At 38.9% G+C, this 25582-nt stretch overlaps 1 protein-coding gene across 1 annotated transcript in view; it reads right to left on the reverse strand.

Annotated features, from left to right (window-relative positions):
* PIEZO2 (piezo-type mechanosensitive ion channel component 2) overlaps positions 1 to 25582 on the reverse strand; it is a 731335-nt gene that overhangs the window by 86250 nt on the left and 619503 nt on the right. The window contains exons 34-37 of the mRNA XM_006897012.1: positions 23790 to 23956; positions 22589 to 22755; positions 6128 to 6529; positions 5389 to 5647 (exon numbers count right to left, since the gene is read on the reverse strand). Coding sequence (XP_006897074.1) covers positions 5389 to 5647; positions 6128 to 6529; positions 22589 to 22755; positions 23790 to 23956 — 995 coding nt within the window. The remainder of the gene's footprint in view (positions 1 to 5388; positions 5648 to 6127; positions 6530 to 22588; positions 22756 to 23789; positions 23957 to 25582) is intronic.

Below are 25582 nucleotides of genomic sequence, written 5' to 3' on the forward strand. Positions count from 1 at the left end.
GGAGGGACAGCGCAGGAGGGGAAGACCCTCTATGAGATGGATTGATTCGGTGACTGGGGTAATCGGGATGGGTGTGTCAGAGGCAGTGCAGTTGGCGCAGGATAGAGCAGGGTTTAGAGCTGTTGTGCATAGGGTTGCTATGAGTCGGAAACGACTGGACGGCACATAACAACAACAACAACATCATTTATTGCATCAATGTTGGCCAAGGTTATGTCTTCTTGATCTATTGTGCCTTTAATCAGTATGCAATGCCCTTCCTTATCTTTTATTGTGGTTTTCATTCTGAAATCTATTTTATCAGAGATTAATATTGCCACTCTTCCTTTTTTTTTAGATTGCCATTTGCTTGGTATATTTTTTTCTAGCCTTTGATTTTGTGTCTGTCTTTTTCTTCTTTTGTTTGATGTGTATTTTGTAGACAATATGTAGATGGGCTTTGATTTTGTATTCCTTCTGCTACTCTCTCTTAATTGATGCATTTAGTCCATTCACATTAAGTGTGATTATTGTCAGGCCAGGTTTTACTTTTGCCATTTTGCCATGTTTCTTTTTCTGTTGTTTCTGGTTACTATGGTCCACACACTTTTCTTTGGCATCTCCGTGTGAATTATTTAACTTAAAATTTCTTGTCATTTTTGTCTTGTAACCAGAAATTCCTTACGTTTTCTCTTTTCTGCAAAGGATCGACTTTTCCCTTCATATTTTCTAGAGTTATCTAGGTACAGGATCGTTGGCTGTCAAGTGTTTTCTTTCAATTTTCTGTATATGTCATTCCATTGTCTTCTGTTTTGCATGGTTTCTTCCGAGAAATCAGAACTTAATCTAATTATTTCCCCTTTGTAGGTGACATTCTTTTTCATGTGCTGCTTTTTAAAATTCTATCATTATCTCTTTATTTGGAGAATCTTACCGTGATATGTCTTGATGCTTTTCTTTTGGGGACTAGTCTCTTTGGCATTTGCTGTGCTTCTTTTTTTTTTTTTTTATTTGCTGTGCTTCTTGAATGTACATTTTCCAATTCTTCAAAATACCTGTGAAGTTTTCTTCTAGTAATTCTTCCACTATTTTCTCAGTAATTTCCCTGTCACTCCCCTGTTCTGGAATTCCAGTCATACATGTTATTTCATTTGATGTCATCCCAGATGATTCTAATATTTTCTTCATTTTCTTTAAGTCTCATCTCTGATTTTCCTTCAAGTATATTTTCAGGGAGGCTCTTGTCTTCCAACTCACTGACTCTCTTTTCTATCTCTTCACTTGTACTTTTTTTGTGCTACCAGAGTGTTGGACACTCCTGCCATTTTGGTCTTAATATTCTGTATTGCATTTTCATGATTTTCTTTTCTTTCTAGTACTGTGTTGGCTGTACCCTCTTTGTCTTGTAATGATTTTTTATGTTCTTGTACCTCTCTATTCTCTCAATTCTTTCTTCCATCTTTTGCATTTTCTTCCATAGCTGTTCAATTTGCTCCTCATCAATATATTTCTTCTGGACTATTGTTCCTGTGGTATTTGTTGTTGTTTTTTTTAATTGATTCTTCCGTCATTTGCGTCTTCTTCTGTAGCTGTTCAAATAACTCCATATTAATATATTTCGTTTGGTTCTCTCTACCTGGAGTATTCATTGGGTCTGATTTTTTAGGAGATGGGTTTTGTTTTGTTTTGTTTCATGATAACTGAGGCAGACTGCTGCTTTCTTGACATTATTTGAGTGTTTTCTTAGTAGATGTTAAGTCAATGTAACTATATGGTAACCAAGAGTATGACAGTGTTTTGTTAAGAACCTGTGTATTTGTGCTTTCTTCTTGACTTGAGACCCACAGGGCTGAGGGTCAAACAGCAGTGATCCCCACAAAGTACCTGAATTGGAAATCTAGGAAGCCTTGCTTTCCCTTTGAGAACTGACTCTGCAGCCTCACTTAAATTCCAGCTGTCCCACTTGCTCTTGGTCATGTCACTCTCAGGCACCCACACATTTTATTTTATAAAATTTATCACCATTATTATACGCCCATTATTTACCTTCCTTTTCATGTCTACTGGATCTTTTCTAATTCCTTCACCTTCCCCCTCTGCCCACCAAACTCTGTGATCCTGTAATTTCTCCCCTCCCCACTCTCAGCGTCTTTGTCCCCTTCCTTTCCTCTTTAGACTTTTGTATACATCTTACTGATGATGCTGATGTTATGTGCTGTCGAGTCACTTGTGACTCATAGCGACCCTATGTACAACAGCCCTAAACTCTGTTCTGTCCTGTGCCAATCTCATTGTCTCCAATACACTCATCCCAATTACCCCAGTCACCAAATCAACCCATCTCTAGAGGGCCTTCCCCTCCTGTGCCTGCCCTCCACTCTCCCAAGCATGATGTCCTTCTCCAAGGACTGGTCTCTCCTTACAACATGACCAAAGTATGTCAGACGAAGTCTCAGAATCTTTGCCTCCAAGGAGCAGCCTGGTTTAATCCTCTCCAGGATGAAACTGTTTGTTTTCTTAGCAGTCCATGGTACCCTCAATACTCTTTTGCAACACCAAAGCTCAAAGGCATCAATTCTCCTTCTATCCTCCTTACTCATTGTCCAACTCTCTGATGCATAACAAGTGATTGCAGAGACCATGGCCTGTATCAGACACACCTTAGTTTCAAGAGAGACACCTTTGCTCTTCAGTACTTTAGAAAGGTCCCTAACAGCAGACTTTGTCATCACAATATGTCTTTTAATTTCCTGGCTACTGGTGCCAAGAGTGTTGATTGTGGAGCCAAGCAGACTAAAGCCGTGAACAATAATCTTCCTAAGTAGTATTTCTCCTTATGAGACTGAGTTACTTCATTCAGCATAAGGCTCTGCTGCTTCTCCCATGCTAAACAGTATGTTTCAAAATTATTGCTCCTGAGTGCTGCTTAGTATTTCATCTTGCGAATACACTGCAACTTTTCAATCCATTCACTTGTTGATGGAAATTTAGGCTGTTTATTTTCTTGCTATTATAAATAGTGCTCCTATGAACGTCTGTGTACAAATCTCTGTTTGTGTCTCAGTTCCATTTTCCTTGAGTTATAGTCCAGTGGATTAGCTGGGTCATATGGAATTTTTATGTTCAGCTTTTTAAGGAAACATCAAACTGCCTTCCAGAGTGGTTGTAACATTTTACAATCCCACCAACAATGTATAAGAGTTCCTATCTCATCACATCCTCTCCCATATTTATTGCTTACTGTCCTGTTAAACTCTGCCACTGCTACTGGGGTAGCATTGTGGTTTTGATTTGCATTTCTCTTATTGTCAGCAATTTTGAGCATTTTTTTCATGTGTTTCTTGGTTACCCTAATGTCTTCCTCAGTGAAAAGTCTTTCCAAGTCTTTAGTCCATTTTGTAATTGGCTCTTTTTCTTGTGGGGGTCCTGTAGGATTCTGTAAACTTTCATTATGAGACCTTAATCTGAGAAGTCATCATCAATATTTTTTCCCAGTTTTCACATTTTATTTTCACCCTACTGGTGAAAAATTTAAAAATAAAACACACATAAGGAAACAAAATGTCAAATAATACTGCCCTGCCTTTCTGTCTGCCTAACAAAGGGGGAAGAGACCATGCAATCTCATGAGAACTGAAGCTCTGGACTGAAAATGAATTTCATTTGACTTTGTTTTGTGGTGACAAAATAAAGTCAAATGAAACTCGTTTTCAGTCCAGACCTTCAGTTCTCATGAGATTGCATGGTCTCCTCCCCCTTATGGTAGGCAAACAAAAAGGCAGGGCAGGATTATTTGACCTTCTGTTTCCTTATGTGTGATGAAAATGAGTTGGCAGTTCTTCCTTTAAATCAATCAGAATTTCAGAAGAATCTAAATAGAATTTGATGAATGGACATTGTTGTACTTGGTGTTAGGTACTACTGATTTGAGTATTATTCATAGCTTCCCTATGAACAACAGATCTGAACACTGTCCTATACTGTTCCATCCTCCATAATTTCTGACATACTTGAGCTCCATTGCACCAGTTACTGTGTCAATCCATGTCATCAAGGGTCTTTCTTTGCCAACCCTCCACCTGTTCAAGCATGATATTCTTCTCTAAGGAATAGCCTCTGACATGTCTAAAGTATGTAAGATGAAGCTTTGTCATCCTTGTCTCCAAGAAGCATTCTGACTGCACTTTCTACAAGTCAGATCTATTTGTTCTTTTGACATTCCATGGGATATTCAGTCCTCTTCTCAAATAACAAAGTTCAAAGGCAACAATTCTTCTTCTGTCATCCTTATTCCTTGTCCATCTTGCAGATGTTTAACAATTGACTCAAAAGACCATGGTCTGAATCAAACGTACCTTAGTCTCCAAATTGACATCTTTGCTCCTCAGAAATTTGGAGAGGTCCTTGACAGCAGATTTGCCCTAATACATCTCCTGATCTCCTGACAGCTGGCACTGAGGGTGTTGATTATGGACCTGAGCGAGATGAAATCATTGACAACTTAAATATTCTTTTTATCTATCATACTATTACTTATAGGTTCAGTGCTGAGGATTTTTGTCTTCTTGATGTTGAGATGCAATCCATATTGAAGCTTATAGTCTATTGTCTTCTTCAGTAAGCATGTCAAATCCTAATCTTCAGCCAGCAAGCAAGGTTGTGTCATCTGTATAATGCAGACTGTAAATGAATATTCTTCGAATTCTAATCCTCATTCTTCTTCATTGGATCCAGCTTTATTTGACTTTGTGGATCATATCAACTTATCGTTAACATTGAGGAGAATGAGAATTCCAGTACACTCAATTGTGCTCATAGGAAACTTATATCTAGAACAGCAAGCTGTTGTTCCAACAGAGTAAGGGGTTTAAACATTGCATGGAATGCTAGGAAAATCAGGAAATGTGGGCATCAGTGTTGTGCCCTTTTTCTGGATATCAATATGTAGGTTTAAAAATTAAAACATCTGTGCATTACATCACATTAAGGTAGTTTACTGTATTGTACTCACTGTTTGATTCTCCAGGAACTAGGCTTGATTCTGAATAGAGTGTGTTTATCCTAGTGGTCAATACTTCAGCTTTGTCAAGGAGGATCCAAAAGCCTACTTCATCTCTTCCCAGCTGAGCATCAGTGTGCCAATTATTTAATCACAGTAAAGCTGTTTTCTTACCTGTTAAGTAGGAAACACCTATCCTCTGTTGTAGTAAATGTGAAATGATTTATGATATTGCCTGCTCTAAGCAACAGTTACACTCATTTGTGTTTCTAAGAACACTCAGCCACATAGTTCTCTGTGAACCTTCCCAGAGTCATGGTAGGCCTTTGGAGCAAAACTACTCAGGAACTAAGATTTGGGCTTTATCAGGGAGAGCTTCCCTGTGGGCACACGTTTCCATGAGCTCATACCTCTGTGTAGATGATGGCCATCATCCAGAATCGCCGACTGGGCCTAGGAACAGACAGCATGGCCCACAGGAAGATCAGGATGGGGAGCACAAGGGTGATCATGGAGGCCGAGACCATGTGGTTGAGGATGATTACAAAGTAGCACACCATCTCTGAGCGGGCCACTAGTGTGTTGTACATAGCATAAAAGAGGAGCAAGAACCGTGGCTGGCCAACATAGAACTTTTCTGATTCTTCCAACTCATCATCACGAAACATTCTGAAAAACAGAAAATTCAGGACCTATAAAACTTGTCTTTAGTTTCGTCAGACTACCTAATTTCATTTTGCCATGACTCCTGCTCCTCGCAGCTCAACACATCCAATGCCTCCTAAATTTCACTTAGAGACAATGTATGGCTCCAGACCCTCCTAATATCAATATCAGACTTTATATATATATATATATATTTGCTCTAAATATATAGTTATATTTTTTTCCTTATACAGTGATGATTTCTAGATATAGTATTGTTTTGTTTGCTGAAGTGGTATAAGCCGTAAATATACTCAGCTGTTAACTAGAATTTACAGATTCCTGTCTACCAAAAGGCCCATACAGAGGAAGGCCTGTTGACCTCCTGACAACCTGGCCCCTGAAAACCTTGAGGAGGGCAGTTCTGCTCTGACAGTCATGGTGACATCATGCATTTGAGATAACTCAATGACAACTCTACTTTCTGCTTTACTGGACACTTACTTGTTTAGAAGCAGTTCACTGGCTGTCAGTTCATGTGTCAAAGGAGGTAAGATGCTAGACTCCAGTCTGTCTGTGCGGCTGTCATCTGGGCTGATCAGCATGTGGTTCTTGTCTATGGAGTCCTCCTGTGAGCCAAAGGAGAGGTGCTCGAAGCTGACGGCCTTGCTGTAGGAGGGTGGCACCTCCACATCCCCATCCATGGTGGAGTACCGTGGCAACTCAGTGTCAGGGGTGAGGGTGACCTCTTCAGCCCCCACCTCAACCTTGACCTCTAACTGATCATCGGCATCCTCGAGCTCAGATGTTGGGACCATCATCTCCTCTTCTTGCTCAGCCTCCACTTCCTCGATAGTCTCGGTGGTCCCTTGGCGGGAGTACAACATGGTGCACTGTGTGGGCTCACTGTCAAGAGAGAAGAGGGTCACAGAATCCTCGTTTCAATCTCAAGAACATTCTTCATGCTTTCAAGCTCTGAAGAGACCTTAGCAGAACTCCCCAATCAAAACACATCGTCACGATTGTGGAAAAACTAGCCCTCCATTTATTTTCTTCATTTTGCTTTGCTCCTTCATATATTCATTACTCATTGTTCTGCAGAAAACATGACAATTCTTCAGAAGAAAATGTTGACAGAGCTAAAATAATAGCAAGTCATGAGGAGCTAAACCAATCTTATGCACCACATTTGATTTTTCTTTTTTGTATTTCAAAAATAAAATATTAAGATTCATACCTTCTGAGTTCCAGAGTTTGCTTCCAGATCAAGACCTGCTTATTAGAGTGTAGCTAAACATATACTATTTTAAAGTATATATTTTGAAAAGCTCACATGGACATGAGAAGACAGGCCAGGTTTGTGTTGTATGCTTTGACCAAGATAAATTGTACTCTGCAAAATGAAAACAGCTAGATTCATAGGAGACAAAAAAATGATAAAATTTTGACCCAACTAAATAACTGTATGCTTTGCTTATTCATCATTCCCATTTTGACAGCCTTTTTGTTATTGTTGTTGTTTGTTTATTGTTTATTGCTACACTTACTTGAGTTTTCACTATTTTTCCAGCTTCTAATGATTTCCAACTATGTTTGCCTTAGACATGGAAAAAGAAAGCATTTTCCCTGTCTGGGTTATGAATCTCTCCTTGGCTCTTCTCTGTTTTAACTGCTTCTCTTTCATCTCTCTTCTCACCCCACAGGGCATCTCTGCTTGTTTTCCTTCCAATTGCTTCAACTAATTTCCCTCTCTGTTCATGTTCCACAAGCTTCTCCACTCTCACCTTCTCCTTTGCCCATCCATCTTCCATTTCTGTCTTCACTGACTTTGCTTATCAGGTCCTGCAGGAGAGGGTGGAAACACAGCCATGCCAGGGATGGTCACGCCATGCCTTCAGGCCAGGCCCCAGGATGAGGGGTAGAATCAACCTGGATATTTGGAATCTAGTAGACTTAGGTCTAAAATTCACTCAGTTCTTCAGAATATCTTTTAGTTACCTGCAAGTATGTAAAATTAACTAAGACTCATACACTTTGAGGTCCGTAAATGCACAGTTGTGTCCATTCTTCCTGTCACTGGTGTGGACATGTCAATGAATAAGTGTATAATAAACCTGTGGCAAAGTACTTCACAACATCTAATTTAGAGTTTTATTGGGATTTAAGTCAGTTAGAAATAGGTACTACCTATGGTGGTTATGAAGTTGACCCATCAACCCAGGGACCTTTCATAAACCCGGAGGAAATTGCATACCACATCTAATTTGTAGTATGCCTGACAGCATGCAGGAGTATATCCAGCCCTGAGTGGCAGAAAGTGCCCTCAGGGCTCAGTAGGTGTATACAAGAGCATGTATGCCTACAATGATATCTCAAATGGCAGAATTCTCAGAAACTCCAAGCCCCGGCCACTGTAGTGATGGATTAAGATAATGAGCTGCCAGAATAGGGAGATGTTCCTGTCTGATGTGCTATTACAAGTACTCATAATGGAGTTGGTTTGGGATTGGGCCATTTTGGTGTCAGAAACAGGATGGTGCTGGCATGTCCATGTTTTTGCTAACCACTGTAAAACAGCTCAAACTTGAATTTTGAAGTGTTATGCAAATATTTTTTCCAAGTGATTATTATTATTTTTGTTGTGTGCTGATGAGTCAGAACTGACTCAGAGTGGACCCTCCTGTAGGTTTTCAGAGGCAGTAAATTACAAGTTAGGAGACTGTCCATCTTATTCCCTCAGAGAAACCGGGGGATTTGAACCTTCAGAGAGATATCACCTCCAAGTTGGTAGAACAGTTCCTCACCACCAGACCACCAGAAATCCCTGGTTATTAGTTAGGGTTGAACAAGAATTCCTAATGGAATAATAGAAATGACCTTTCTTCCCATAAAATAACAATTATATATTTTAAAAAGATTATGTGTATTTTTCATAATTTTCCAGGACCACAGCTGGAGAAGAATGTTGAACACACCATGGACTGCTAGGAGAATAAACAGGTTTGTCTTGGAGAGGGTGAAACTGGGCTGCTTCTTGGAGGCAAGGATTCTGAAGCTTCATCTGACATACTTTGGACATGCTGCAAGGAGGGACTAGTCCTTGAAGAGGGGCATCAGGGGATCTCTGGTGGCCTAGTGGCAAGAAGCTGCAACTACAATCCCAGAGGTGCACGGTTCGAATCCACCAGATGCCCTGCTGGGGAAGGGGGGACAATCTCCTCCCGTACCAGTCAGATCTGATTTGACGGTACATGCACACAAAAAGAATAAAATAAAATTTTTTTTAAAAAAGGGGCATCATGTTTGGGAAGGTGAAGGGACAGTGTAAGAGAGGAAGAACCTTGCTGAGATGGATCGATTCAGTAATTGAGAAAATGGGAGTACACGTGTTGGAGACAGTGAGGTTGGTACTATGAGTCACAAGTGACTCAATGGCATATAACAATAACAACAACTACATAATTATGTTCTTTTCAAAAGTCAATGATAAAAATATATTTAGACTTTTCTGTTAGTTATGCACATCAACTATGAACAGGTTATATTCTACAGTAACTAAAGCTGACTATATATGATAGAGTATCAGAATTTTTTTTCTTCTTACTGCATGTATCTGGATAAAATTACAACAAATGTTTCCTACCTTTCCTAACATATCTTCACCCATTTAAGGGCTCTCTGTACAAACTCTAAATTAAAAAGAGAACATGCTATTTCTTTGAAAATGGAAAGTATTAAATACTTTAAAAATGGAGAATAATGCTAGTAATAATGAAATTTTAAGAAATCTCTAACAGACAAAAATTAAGAAGCAGTTACTATACTATACTTTCTTGAGAACTCTATTAAGTCTCAGAAAGGGCAATGATTATGCTTTTGTTAGGCATGCAAATTTTTAAAATAAAATTAAAAAATATACATAATAAGAACATACATTTGCAATGACATAAAAGGGAAGAAGATAAAATTACAAAACAAAGCATGCACAAGTTAAGCACCTTGATACTAAACTGCCACTGTCAGCTGATGAGGAGGACACATCCAAGCTGAACATTTTACGGAGCCTAGGTCGAGCTCTCTCACTGGTTTTAGGAACAGTTTCTGGTCCATCTAAATCATCAAGGGTAGACTGCCTTGAGAACAGCATGGTTGCTTCAGTGTAGCAGCTAGCAGCGCAAACAGTTACAGAGACACAGTGTTACAACACCAGTGATATATCAGTTCACACACCGATCATTAACCAACATAAGGCCATGAAGCAAACTACATGCAATACCACTAATGATAATGACCATCACAATAGAGGTCAAAGAAAGGGAAGGACATGTTTGGCAGGATAATTAAACACAGATTATTGGATTTAGAAAATATAGATAAATTATAAAATGCCACTCTAATTGGGACTAGAAATGATAATAACTCCAAGTCCCACACTTTCTTTTACAAATCAAAATTGGCACAATTATAACTTTACAGTACAGGTGGGTTTCTTGTTTTCAAAGAATATATGTATTATTTGCGTTTTTATTTCTCAGTTTATTGTGAGCATGTTGTAAACAAACAGCCTAAGTAGAAACATATGCTCACATGAATATCTGATCTGTAGGCAGGGCTTCAATTTTTTTAAAGTAATATCCAAAAGGAGAGATAGAAGCTTGGGAATGGCCACAACAAAATAAAGTTTCCACCCCATTTCTGAATGATATTCAATTACGCCAAACTAGATTCCTTACATGTAGAAAAGATGCTGTTTTCATATACAACTGGATATAAACCAACATTAAAATAAAAATAAAGAGCTACAAAGAAAATCACAAAGAACTCTAGCCATGGCATGTCTGTTAACTTTTAATTTTGCCTCATTTTTCTAAATTCTATCTAATGTCTTGAGAAGATAACATTAGGGAGAGGACCTGTTGATTAAAGTTCTCATCTCTTAGGCAACAACTAAGAAGGAAATGTGAGCAGGTTCATGACAAAAGTGCTTTTGAGTGAGAAAGCAATTAAGAGTCATGATCCAAGTATTATTTCTATTCAAACATAGAGTTAAATAACAAAGAGGTACAAACAGCACTGGAGAGCCTATGAAGGAGGGAGCTTCTGAAATTCTTTTCCAACCTGAGCTTTGGTAACTGGCTGGGTCTTGGAGACTTGGGATGGAGTTGTTAGGGTGAGGGGCTTATTGGTGCGTGCCCAACCTGTACATGCAATCAGTCAAGAGAGTGGTGAGGATAGAAAGTCACTTAGGATTCACCAGTCTTCTGGAATAGGAGAGGAAAAAATGTAACTCACTCACTCTTGGAGCAAGTTAATGGGATTTTCCATATCTAAGACTGTTACCACAGCCCCCAAAGGGCACTGGTGAAGCCACCCTGCTGTGCACAACTATGATCATGATGGGGACAGAAGGATGGGGAGGTAAAAGGGCCCTCAATAATCTCTGCTAAAAGATAGAGATGAGTTAAAAAATAAGGCTATTACTCCTTTAGATGTCATCATATGAACATGACTGACTGAATGAATAAAAGGATTAGCTAAAGGAAGTACCTGACCTACCAAGCACAGAAAGCTTTCTTGCCTTTTCTAAAACCAAACAAAATCTGACTGCTGGATTTTGGAAATTTAATCCTCTTCTTTGATGCTCTAGTTTTATCATTTATGAGATAAGGAACTAGATCTTGATATTTTTTAGAGATGCGATTCATGAATTTTTAGGTGATTAAAGAATGAAACAGATTTTCTGAGTGGAAACTAACTTTTTAAACTCCAGAGTGTTTTGCATTAAATTCTACTGTTACATCATTCCACCCAATCCCAAAGAATTTTAGTTATAGGTAGAGTAGCTGATTTTTATTCCAGAAGTTTTAAACATGAGGATGTGGAGAGAAGATATTTAGGAAGATCTGGACAATAGGACCTATATTCCAGGTGTATTAACTCAGGGCCGGCTGGGCTGGGAGGAGGGGAGACAGGATGTGACACACAGCAATACAAGGCACACCCATCTCCATTGGGAATATTCTTGAATGTAATGGAAGTGTTTCTTGCAGTTATTTAAGCTGTTTTGCTTTTTTTTAGAAGGTAGTGGATATTTTAGTCCATAAAAAATTAAATTATATGTCATTTAACATCTGAATTTAGAGAAAAGAGTATGTGCTGCAGTGAGAATCTCTCCTAAGCAGGAGTACTGCTTCCAGAAAACAGCATGGCTTCCTGTAGAAAAGAGCTTAGACAAGTGATTGTTTGGAGATTTGCAAGTTTCTAGAAGGAGAGAAACTAGAATTGTGGTTCACCCATTAAGAACAGAGCAAATGTGACAGCTGTTTAACTAATAACATAATGGATCCTGTTGAGTCACCACCTTCTTATTTAGGCTGAGGAAAAAAAGAATTTCAGAAGTTCTCCTCTACAAGCAAATTTATTATTAACTGATCATTTTTATAATCAGAGGGATATTTTTTGCTAAAAGGCAAACTGTGAATTAAAGTATCTCCTACTTCAAAATTTTTGCATTTATGTTGTCTTATGTGTAATTGAGTTGGAGCTCAATGACCCAGAGGTAAGGAATTGTCAACCCAAAGACACACAGTTCAAATACACCAGCTGCTCTGAAGGATAAAGAGAAGCAATCTCCTGCCATGCGATTTACTGAAAACCTACTGGAGGATCAGCTGTAAATGGATTTTAATTTGATGGCATTTAAAGATTTCATAATGGTAATCTCTTGTCAGCTTAGAAGACTACTGGATTTTTTAACTGGGGGTGGGTGTGGGGAGAAAAGTGCAACAATGAGTGAATGGAAATCCAAAATCTCTGTAAATGTTCATAGAAATTAATAAAAAAAGACTACTTGATTTTTCTGTAAATTTACCTTTTTATTTTAATCCCCTAAATTATTCTTTGTATCATTTACTTAATTTCTTTTTTCCCCTTCATATTTTTTTAAATTTTGGTCTTTTATGTTGCTGTTGTTGTTATGTGCCGTCAAGTCGCTTGCAACTCATAGCGACCCTATGTACAACAGCACTAAAAACTGGTCTATCCTGTGCCAATCTCACTGCCTCCAACACACCCATCCTGATTACCCCAGTCATTGAATCAATCCACCTCATAGAGGGTCTTCCCCTTTTGTGCCATCCCTCCACCCTCCCAAGCATGATGTACCTCTCCAAGGACCTGTCCCTTCTTACAACATGTCCAAAGTATGTCAGATGAAGCCTCTGAATCCTTGCCTCCAAGGAGCAGCCTCTTTGTTTTCTTGGCAATCCAGGGTACATTCAATACTCTTCTCCAGCACCACAGCTCAAAGACATCAATTCTCCTTCTATCCTCCCTAGTTATTGCCCAACTTTCTGATGCATAACAAGTGATTGTAAAGACCATAGCCTGTATCAGATGCACCTTAGTGTCCAGAGTGACACCATTGCTCTTCAGTACCCCGGAGAGGTCCCTAACAGCAGATTTTCCCATCGCAATACGTTTTTTTATTTCCTGGCTACTGGTGCAAGAGTGCTGACCATGGAGCCAAGCAGACTAAAGTTGTTAACAATCTAAATCTCTTCATCATCCATCCTGATGCTGCCAATTGGTCCAGTGGTGAGAATCTTTGTCTTCTTGATATTGAGCCTCAATCCATACTGAAGGCTGCAGTCCTTGACCCTCTGCAGCAAGCATTTCAAGTCCTCCTCCGTTTCAGCAAGCAAGTTTGTGTCATCTGCATAATGCAGATTGTTAATAGATCTTCCACCAATCCTGATGCCACACTTCTCTTCATAGAGCCCAGCCTCTCAGATATGGAGATAGGACACATCCCTGGTGTACGCCTTTCCCAATTTTGAACCATGCAGTGTTTTCCTTGCTCTGTTCTGACAACTGCCTCCTGGTCCAAGTATAGGTTTCGCGTTAGAACGATCTGGGATTCCCATTCTTCTCAGAGTCAGCCACAGTTTGTTATGATTCACACAGTCAAATGCCTTTTCATAATCAATGAAACACAGACAGACATTTTTCTGGTATTCTTTGCTTTCAGCTAAGATCCATCTAACATCAGCTACAATATCCCTAATATCACGACCCCTTCTAAACCCAGCCTGGACTTCTGGCAGTTCTCTACTGATGTGCTATTCCAGTCGTTTTTGGATAATCATTAGTAGAATCTTGCTTGCATGTGAAATCAATGATATCGTTCTATAGTTTCCACACTCTGTTGGGTCAACCTTCTTTGGAATGGCAACAAATATAGATCTCTTTTAGTCAGTTGGCCAAGTGTTTGTTCTCCAGATTTCTTGGCACAACATGGTGAGCACATCCAGGGCAACATCTGTGAGCTGAAATATGTCATTTGGTATTCCATCTATTCCTGGGGCCTTATTTTTTGCTATTTCCTTCAAAGCAGCTTGAACTTCTTCCTTCATCACCATAGGCTCTTGCTCATATGTGATTTCATTAAATTCTTCTGTGTTTGCCAGTTCCTTTTGATTCAGTGACTCAGTTCTTTTATATTCTAGAAAAAATTGTTCCTTTAAGTCTAATTTCAGAGGCTCTTCAAGGTCAAAAGTAATTTAACCATTTTTTATTGTTGTTTACTTGGTAAATGAATTTACATTTTAAACAGACAAATTATCACACTGTTATGTAGTTTAAAAAAAACAACCAGCATAAGCATTAAGCAAATTTACTCGGTGAAAAAATTTTCAGTCTACTTTCTTTTTCTCTTTGATTTGTATGATTCCATGTTTGGTTCTAAAATAAATATTCTCAAGCCCAGCTCATGTCTAATATTCATGAGGCCTGCAAAAGCTTTGACACTTTATGGGAAACCTTTTAAAAGTAGAAAGGTATTTTAAAAACATAAAATGAAAATAGTTCAGCATTTTCTTTCATCCTACCATTACCTTTCTTTTTCTGCTGAAAATTTTGTTTTTAGTGACAAAAGTGAGTAGATTGGGAAACTTCTTTATCTCCTAATTATTATCATTATTTACCTCTGTAACTAAGAAGCTGCACGTACTCTTAGCTCTCCACAAGCCCCTGAATTTACCTCTGATAACATGCACCCTTCCTTTGTCAAATATGCTCACACTGTCTCCACTTGTTACTAAAGGTTGAACACCATAAAATAAACTGGAATAGACAAGACCCTGGGAAGAATTGACAGGAAAATGGATTCCCAGCTTTAGCACTAAAATGAAGAAAAATTGTTAAGTTCAGACATGCTGATCTGTGGATACAAAGTGTTGCAATAGGAACACATTAAAGAAAGGTGGCAGCTTCCAACAGGGCACTTATCATGTTGTTGTTGTTATGTGCCATCGAGTTGCCTGCGACTCATAGCGACCCTATGTACAACAGCCCTAAACTCCGCTCTGTCCTGTGCCAATCACACTGCCTCTGACACTCCCATCCCAATTATCCCAGTCACTGAATCAATCCACCTCATAGAGGGCCTTCCCCTCCTGCACCGTCCCTCCACCCTCCCAAGCATGATGTCCCTCTCTAAGGACCGGTCTCTCCTCACAACATGTCCAAAGTAAGTTAGACGGAGCCTAAGAATCCTTGCCTCCAAGGAGCCACCCGGTTTAACCATTTCCAGGACAAATCTGTTTAGATCATAAAAATAAAACACAAAATCCAATACGTGTGACTTCAGCCAAGTCTGTTAAGGAAGTCTTAAGTTTTTCTTTCAAAAATAGTAATTGTAGGATGTTTGAAGAGAAAAAATTTTGACACTGATTAACTGAATGATATTAAACTGGAAGAGATCCATATCCATCCTCATTTTAAAAAAAAGGTGATTCAACAAAATGTGGAAATTGTCAATGAGGAGAAATGTGGCATCAGGATTGGAGGAAGACTCATCAACAATCTGTGTCATGCAGATGACTCAATCTTGTTTGCTGAAATTGAGGGGGACCTGAAGCACTGCAGAAGGTCAAGGACACCAGCCTTCAGTATGGTTTAAAGCTCAACATCAAGAAAACAAAGATTTTCATCACTGGGTCTATGGGCAGCAAAATGATAGATGGTGAAGAGATTGAGATTATTAATAGCTTCAGTTTGCTTGGCTCCACATCAACACTCTTGATACCAGCAGCCAGGAAATGAAAAGATGACTTGCATAGGGAATGTCTACTGTCAGGCACCTCTCCAAAGTACTGAAGAGTGCACCTGATCCAGGCCATAGTCTTTGCAATTACTTGGTATGTGTCAGAAAGCTGTACAATGACTTGGGATGACAGAAGGAGAATTGATGCCTTTGAGCTGTGGCACTGGAGAGTATTGAATATACCATGGTCTGCTAGGAGAACAATCAGATTCATCCTAGAGAGGGTGAAACGAGGTTGCTCTTTGGAGGCAAGGATTCTGAAGCTTCATCTGGTATACTTTGGACATGTTGCAAGCGGGGACCAGTCCTTGGAGAGGGACATCATGCTTGGGTTGGTGGAGGAACAGTGCAAGAGAAAAAGACCTTTGATGAGATGGATTGATTCAATGACTGGGGTAATGGGGGTAGGTGTGTCAGAGACAATAAGATTGGCACAGGGAAGAGCAGGGTTTAGGGCTCTTCCACATAGGATTTCTCTATGAGTCATAAGCAACTTAATAACACATAACAACAACAACAACAACAACAGCCATTAAATATCACACTCAAATAAAATCTTAATGAAGATTATTTTGAAAAAAGGTTGGAATGAGGTATTAACAGAGCTGATGAAAGCAAAAGATTTAAGAAAGATATTTACTTATGTTTTATTGACTGCAAAGGCATTTGACTGTATGGATCAAAATAATGGCTAACATTGAGAATGGGAATCCCAAAACACCTAGTTGTGGCTCACATGAAACATGTATATAAACTATAAAATACTTGTCCAAAGAGAACAAAGGAACAGTGTATGGTTTAAAATCAAGAAAGATGTGTGTCAAAGGTGTATCTTTTCTGTAGACCTATTCAATCTATACGCTAGGCAATTCTTTCAAGAAAATGGACTAGATAGAGAGCTCTGGTTGCCTAGTGGTAAAGAAGCTGCACTAAAATCCTGAAGGCCCGTGGTTCAAATCCACCAGATGCTCCGCAGGAGAAGGAAGGGCAATCTCTTCCTGTGCCAGTTGGATCTGATTTGATGGTAGAAAACAAGGGGGGTTGGGGGGAAAAAGAAAAAAAAAAGAAAGTGGACTAAATGAAGAAGGATGTGGTTTAAAGATCAGAGGAAGACTCTTTAACCACCTCCATCAGGCAGATGGTGTAACCGCACTTGCACAAAGTGTTAAAGATTTAAAGCACTTCCTGAAGAAGATAAAAGACTACAGCCTTTTCAATATGGTTCAAATCTCAATGCCAAGAAAATAAAAATTCTCGCCACTGGTCACTAAGCAACGTCTTGGTGGATGGAGGAAGAGAAAAGTTGTCAATGATTTCATTTCATGTGGTTCTGCAATCAACACGTATTGTAAGAGCAGTCAAAAAATCAGAAGACATGTTACATTGGGCAAATCTGGTGTCAAGGACCTCTTCAAAGCTCTAAAGAGCAAGGAGGTTAGTTTAAAGAATAAAGTGCACCTCATCCAAACTATGTTCTGAGAGTTAGATAATGAATAAACATGTCATAAGAATTATCAATACATTTGGAATGTGGTGTTGGATAAGAGTGCTGAATTGCCAAAAGAAATGAGCAAGTCTGTCTTGGAAGAAGTGCAGTCAGGGTACTCCTTAGAGGCAAGGATAGTGAAACTTTGTTTGATACACTTTGGACATGTTATAAAGAGGGATCAGTCCTTGTACAAAGACCTCATGCAGGAAAGGTGGAAGGTCAGGGAAAGAAGAAAACTCAACAAGATTAATGCAGTGACTATAACAATGAGCTGGAACATTAACCTGGTGAGGACGGTACAGATAGGGAAATGTTCAAAGGGTTGCTGTGAGTTTGGCAGCACCTAAGAGTGTGAAGCCAGGTTGCTCCCTGGAGGGAAGGATTTTTAAGATCCATCTCACATACTTTGAGCATGTGGCCAGAATTGACATGTCCTTGGAGAAGGACATCATACTCAAGAGGGTGGAGGAAAAGAACCAGGATAGGATGGATTGACTCAGTGACTAGAGAAATGGGACTAGGTCTGTTGGAGACGATAAGATTGGCTCAGAACTGGACAGGGTTCAGAGCTTTTGTACATGGGGTCACTATGAGTCACAGACAACTCAATGGCACATACCAGCAACAACAGTTGGTTTTGAAAATTAATAATTGTGAAATGTATCTAGCCTTGAGGAAAGGAAAATTAAAAAACAATGTTTTAAAATCATGGAACATTGTTCTAATCTCAATTTACTCTAGGAATTCAGTGACCTTACACAGAAATCTCAATTATGAAATAAATTATTTGACCTAAAGCCTTTAAATATCATCTATCTTAAATGTTTCCTCTGCTCAATTAAACAGGAAACAATTGAAATATAAATACTTCTTTGGAACTTATAAACAAAGATTGTCCCCAAATCAAAAGGAAAAAAGGAATCTTTTTATTATCCATCAAATAAATTTAAAATAATTAACATAAAAATAATGATATACTGACAACACTAATTAAAATTATATATGAAAATATTTTTATAATTTGGAGTTTTTGTTTTTCTGTGTGTGCATATTTGTGTGGCCTAGTTTTCACAGCTGATCTTGAGTCCATGAATTGTTCATGTGTAAGTTCAAGTTGAAGCTAAAATAAAAAATTAAAACAAAGTCACAAGAACCAAAATATGACCTTGGCTATTCCCACTTGAATTTACAAATCATCTCAGGAACAGTTTTGAGCCCTTGAACACTAATGAAAGAAGACCAGACAAGGTGTAGGAGGATATCAAGAATATCATCCATGAAGAATAAAAAAGATCATTACAAGAACAGGAGAGAAAGAAAAGACCAAGATGCATGTCAGAAGAGACTCTGAATTCTGCATTAGAATTCTGAGAAACCAAAGCAAAGAGAAGATATCAGAAATTAAGGGGCTGAACAGAAGATTTCAAAGGGCAGCTAGAGAAGACAAAGAAAACTATTATAGTGAAATGCACAAAGATATGAAGTCATAAAAATCAAAAGGTATGAATTATCTTGGCATGACTTAAGTTGAAAGAATTAAACAACAAATTCAAGCCTAGAATTGCAATACTTAAGGCTGCTGTGCACAGAATAATGAATGACCCAGGAAGCATCAAGAGAAGATGGAAGGAATACACAGAGTCACTGTACGCCAAAGATTTGACTGACAGAAGAATTTAATAAGGCAATATATGAGCAAGAAGTAATGGTGATGAAGAAGAAGGTTCAAGTTGCTCTGAAGTAATTGGCAAAGAACAAGGTCCAAGGAGTTGATGGAATATCAATTGACATATTACAGTAGACAGATTCAGCCCTAGACATGCTCATTAGGTAGTGCCCGAAAGTCTGGAGGACAAGAGATCCATATTTATCCCCATTTCAAAGAAAGGAGATCTGACAGAGTGTGGAAATTATTGAGCAATATCACTTATATCACATTCAAGCAAAATCCTGCTAACATGACAGGAGCAGGTACATTGGCAGAACTACCAGGAATTCAAGCTGGGTTTAGAAGAAGTCATGGCACTAGGGACATCATAGCCAATGTCAGATGGATCTTGGTTGAATGCTGAGAGTACCAGAGGAATGTCCATCTGAGTTTCATTGACTATGCAAAGACATTTAATTGTGTGTATCACAAAAAATTGTTGTTAAATATTGAAAAACATGGGAATCCCAGAACACCTGATTGTGCTCATGTGCAACTTATACCTGGATCAAGAAGCAGTTGTTAGAAGAGAGTAAGGAAACACTGCATGGTTCAAAATTAAGAGACATCCTGTCTCCATACCTTTTCTATATGCATAAGGAGCATATCATTTGGGAGGCTAGACTTTATGAGGAGGAATGTGACATCAGGATGGGAAGAAAACTCATCAACAACCTGTGTTATGCAGATGACACAATTCTAGGCACCTAAACTGAAGAGGACCTGAACGTTTGTTGTCAAAAGGTCAAGGATTGCAGCCTTCAAAAAGGTTGAAACTCAACATCAAGAAGACAAAGATTCTTACCATTGGGCCAATTGGTAGCACCATAATAGATGGAGAAGAGATTGAATTGTTAATTTTAGCTTGCTTGGTTTCACTACCAATACTCTTAGTACAAGCAATCAAAATGTCAAAACATCAATTGCATTAGGAAAACCTGCTGTTAGGGACCTCTCCAGAGTGCTGAAGAACAATGATATAATTTTGAGGCTAAGGTGTGCCTGATCCAGGCCACAGTCTTCACAATTGCTTGCTATGCATCAGAGAGCTGGACAATGAATGACTAAGGGAGACAGAAGAATTGACGCCTTTGAGTTGTAGTTCTGGAGGAGAGTTTTGAACATACCATGGACTGTTAAGAGAACTAACAAGTTTGTCCTGGAGAGGGTCAAACCAAGTTGCTTTTTGGAGACAGAGATTTTGAAGCTCCTTCTCACATACTTTGGCCATGTTGCCAGGAGGTATCAGTCCTTGGAGAAGGATATCATGCTTGGAAGAATGGATGGACAGTAAAAGAGGGGAAGATCCTGTACGAAATGGATTGATAAAGTAACTGGTGTAATGGAGGTAGAAGTCAGGGACAGTGAAATTGGTTCAGAATAGGACAAGGTTGAGAGCTATCACTACAAGTTGCAAGTGACTCAATGACACATAACAACAACAATTACAACATATTGGTATGGAAGGAGATGAGTTGGTGAAGAAGATTAAGCATTGGGCTGCTTATGGAAAGGTTAGTAGCATGAGCTCACCAGCTGCTCAGTGGAAGAAAGATAAGACAGTATGTTCCCATAAAGGGTCTACAGCCTCCAACACTACAGATTCTCCTCTGTTCCACAGGGTTCCTATGAACCAGGATCAACTTGAGAGCAGCAAGGGGGGTAGGTATACCATGTTTCTTTTCCAATATAGATTGATGGGTAAGCATCACTAGATTGGCCAGCAAAAGAACGAAGAAAAATAAGAACAATTAAAATACAACAATTTAGCTACAGTGCCAAGCATATTTTTTTCATTAGCCCTCCTCATTTAGGCTGTAATTTTCATTTCTATCTCTTTGTTTGGGGTTTGTCCATTTCCACTCACATATTTAATCTTGTTACTTTATAGTCATATTGCATAACCTAAGCAAGGCACAGGTGACTTTCATAATACTTAACCTTGCTTAGGTTATGCAATATGACTATAAAGTAACTGGAGAGCCAGAGAGTAATCAGCTTAACCAACTGCCTCACAAAAGTGGCTGTCCCGGTGTCCAGGCTCAAATCACCTAGAGGTCCACTCTTTTGGGAATGACTTACTGTATCTATCCTTGAATTGGGAACACCGGTGGCTTAGTGGAAAGAAGCTGTTCTGCAATCCCGAAGGCATATTGTGCTAATCTACCAGCTGATCCACAGGAGAAGGGAAATCTCCTCCCATGCAATTAATTGCCTCTGTAAACCTGTCAGAAGGTCAACTATGGGTTGGTTCTGACGCAATGACACAGAACAACATGATAAGCATTATAAGAACATTTAAGCATGCTTAAAACTAAAAAGTATCAGTATATAAATAAAAATGAGATCTTTACAATAATACTGTTTTAGAATTTGGACATTTATGTGAGTACGTGTGTGCTTGGTATGTATGCATGTAAGGAATCCTGGTGTTGGAGCAAGTTAAGTGTTAGGGTGTTATGAAGATGGATTGTTGTTGTTGTTGTGTAGAGTGGAATAAGAACAAAACCATAGCTGGCCCTCCAGGGTTTTTTTTCAGAGGCAGTAAATCACACCAGAGCAGATTATTTATCCCACAAAGCAGCTGGTGGATTTGAAATCCATGCCTTTGGAATGGCAGCACAATTCCTTACCACTAAGCCTCCAGAGCTTCCTGAAGACAGAAGATGAAGTATAATGTGTAATTGATCCACTTTAGCTAGCTAATCAACATAGGTATTGTCATTGAAGCTAGTCCTATATATTTGGCAGAAGCATGTGAAGCAAATAATTCAGATCTTTCTGGGATAGGCAGTAAGAAGGACAGCCACTTTTGAAAGCTTCCTTAAAGAGTGGATAGAGACAATGAGAGGCAACAGAACATGCCAGACATGAGCCCACCTGTGTGGTGAGACTGAACTACTTAAGGTTGAATTCTAGATCTGCTTTTGTAGGTTTCTAAATCATGTGATTTTTTATTACTTCAATTCTCTATGGCTGGATTATGTCTTCTGTAAAATAATGATGATACTAGGATCAAACTCAATGCCGTCTACTCAGAACCACTCATTGTTGACCCTCTACTGGGTTTGCAGAGGATATAATCCACACTGGAGGCGATTGCTCTTAATATTGTAAGGATAAACTGGGTTACACAGGCACAGTCCTTAGTGCTGGCATAGATCTGTGTTTGGTTTGTGGACCAAGTGTCAAACTTGCTCTTCACAATGCAGGTGCCAGTCCTTTGGAGAAGGTGAGAGCCACTGCAGTCTCATCTTAGTAAAGCACCTCAAAGTAAACATTCTAACAGGAAAAGACGAAGGGGGAAAAATGGTAGAAGGTTTAATGGTTTAATGCAGAGAATATTTTATGGAAGTAACTACTTTAACAGACCCTGAAAATGTAACCCTTAACATAAATAAAAAATTGTTGTGAGAAAGGGTCATTCATCAATCTTTTACTGTATGCTTGATTCACAAAAGTATTTCTAAACGTCAACTGTTGGTATCTGCTTCTAGCTGGTCCAGTTTAGGGGAGGACATTATCTCCTTTACTTGTTGCAGACACAAGGACAGCCTAAACAGGCTAAAATCCAAGGGACTTTTCATTTAATGTTCACCCTCATGGGCTCACTTCACCTAGTTCCTCTTTGTAAAATGAAAATCCAGTTTGGAAGTGATGTACCTGGATATACTGTCATGAGAATCTAGACTGTCCATCCTTCGGGCTTCCTGCAGCCTTGCAGCACCATCAAGCGGCTCATCAATGGTGTCCAAACCTGACTCCCGGGAAAGGTTCATAATGTGGTTCTGGTAGTACATGTGGATACTCTCCCGGGTTGGAACATTACCCTAGGGAGAAGAAGAAGTAGATCTTAGGGAAGCACAAGCACGTACAACTGACTATGATGTCCTAGACCTTGTTTCTTTTTGCAGACAGTTCTCAAGGTTATAGACATCTTGAAAAAGGACCCACAAAGCCAGTATAACAGCAAGTTATTTAGCAATGCACAATTGAAATGAAAAAAAAAAAATTCATTGATGTTGAATTAATTCTGACTTACAGTGACTCTCTAGGACAGAGTATAACTGTCTGATAGAGTTTCCAAGACTTTCCATAAATCCTATGGGGGTAGATTGTAGAATCTCCTAAGTGGAGGAGCTATTGGGTTTAAACCCTTTTTTTGTTAGTAGTAAAGTGCTTAATCACTGTGATACCAGACCCTTTCAGATATGAAGTCATTTTATACAAGAATTTGATTATTATTTCTGCATAGTTTTGCTACATCAGAGTATTATGATTTTAAAATAGAATCTATAGCCATATTTTGTTGTTTCTTGTTAGATGTTATGGAGTTGATTTTGACTCATTGCAGCCATATGGCCGGTCTTGTGCCAATACTCACACACTCCACTGCACTCAGCTCGTTGCTATAGTCACTGTATCTATCACATTAAGGATCTTCTCTCTCACCGGACTTCCAACTTCCCAACCATAATACCTTTTTCCAAGGACTGGCCCCTTCTCACAACATGTTCAAAGTATGTGAGAAGAACCATATAAGACTATATTTTGTCAATCTGCATCTATATCCATTCTAATTTTTCATATTGGCTATTCTGATGAAAATATCTGGATTGAACAGCAAGATGCTGGAGAACCTGTAGATCTGCAAAATGTGGTAGGAACAGGAATGAGAGTGAGGGTAAGAAGAGTGAAGATGTTTTGAGTGTTTTAATCCTTCAAATGGAATTGGTTTAAATGTATGTGTCAGCAAAGGGGTAATATAGAAACTGCAAGAAAGAAAATGAATTATCTTGCTTGGAGCTCTGACTTTGCTTTATAATTTAGAATGAAACAGAAAAAAGTATACCAGCAATGTTACCTTTTTAATTTCTCTAGTGAGCATGCATCTTTCAATTCTCAGAACTGTGGATATATCTATATGTTCTCTTGAAATAGAGTTAAGCCAAGTTGTGAAACTATCCACGGTTGCCAGAAACAGGACCCAGGTAAATTTCAAAATATTGAATATCCTCTTGATGATATTATCTGGGGGGGAGGGGGAAACAACACAACATTTAAGAGAACAGAGCACCAACAGCACTTTTAATCTAGGCTTCACGTTGCCTGCCTACTCAGGGGGCACATCTGACATTCTTTAGGCGTGTGGGGAATGCTGGAGCATAAGGAATGATCTGAAATGATCTGAGCATCTTTCAAAATTGGCAATGACAAACTCAAACCTAACCAGGTTACAATTTTAAACTTTCATCATCACATCAGGAAAAATTGGTGAAAATACAGCCAATGGTTTTAACTAAAGGTAGAGATTGAGTTGAGAGATATTCCTATCATTGACACAGGGTTAGAAAAACTATATTTACCTAGCTAGGGTCGCTATGAGTCGCAGGCGACTCGACGGCACATAACAACAATGGGATATTCTATACTTTTCTGTATAAGTTTCTTCTTAAGTGATAATTGTTGTCAGAAACAGTTCCATTTAAGCAGCCAGAATCTGAAAGCTCCTCAATGTTTGAGCATTTCAGCCATGATACATTAAAAGCTATTTTGTAAAGAGTTCAACACATATTACTGCTCCCATTTTAAAGAGTCACTGTTATTCATAAGATTCTCACTAAGCAGTTTGTCCTTTAAAGATCTGTAAAGTCTGCTCAAAATGATCCACCATGGGTGATCTTCCTCGTATTTTAATATTAGCTGCAAAGCCTTCAGCATCACAACACTCAAACCACAGTGTGACACCATGCCACAGTGTGACCAAATGACAGATGAGAGAATAGTGAGTTTGTAAAGCACGTAATTTACTTTGATCCATAATCAATGTACATCAAAGAGGAAAGAGCAGTTAAGAAATCAGATGATGTATTGCACTGAGCAAACCAACTGCAAAAGACCAAAGGCCAAAGATGTTACTTTGAGGATTAACATGCATGTGTTTCAGGTTATAGTATTTCAATAAATAAGGGTTCAGAGCATCATTATATTAATGAAGTGGTGCTCCCAGGATCCTAAAGGGTGAAACATGAGTTCTGATGAAGGTCTGTGCAAGTTCCATACTCATGATCTAACTCTTCTAGGTCCAAACCAAACCAAAGGATAGAAGATGACATTTTAATAGTCTGCCCCACTCACTGGGTCAAAGCAAGGCTTTCTTAGCTCAGATATAAAGGACCCTGAAAGGCATGACACCAAATCATGATCCATTTGTAATTTTATTTACTTTAAATTTATTTATTATTTATTTATTTAGAAATTTTGTTAGGAAGTAGGAGAAGAATATTGAATAAGTGACTGGGTGATCAGCCTCCTGGATGGCCTCTAATGATCCTTGCTCTTGGTATTTACACTCCGCGTGGTCTTCTTCCACATTAGATAGGGCTTCTTGTTGCTAAATGCTGTCAACTCCACTACAATTTATAGGGATCCTATGCACACTAGATCTGAACCCTGCCCTATCCGGTGCCATCTTTATCATCTCTGATATACTTAAGCCCATTGTGGGGCTCACTGTGTCAATCCATCTCGTTGAGAGTATTCCCCTGTTTTCTCTGACCCTCCACCTTTCCTGAAGCCACATTCTTCTGCATAACGTCCAGCTTCACAAAAGATTTGCTCAGCATACCGATTTTATAGGGATATATATATATATAT

Source organism: Elephantulus edwardii, unplaced genomic scaffold (genome assembly GCF_000299155.1).
Source record: "Elephantulus edwardii isolate Elephantulus edwardi_28Jun2011 unplaced genomic scaffold, EleEdw1.0 scaffold00196, whole genome shotgun sequence".
Taxonomy (NCBI): Eukaryota; Metazoa; Chordata; class Mammalia; order Macroscelidea; family Macroscelididae; genus Elephantulus; species Elephantulus edwardii.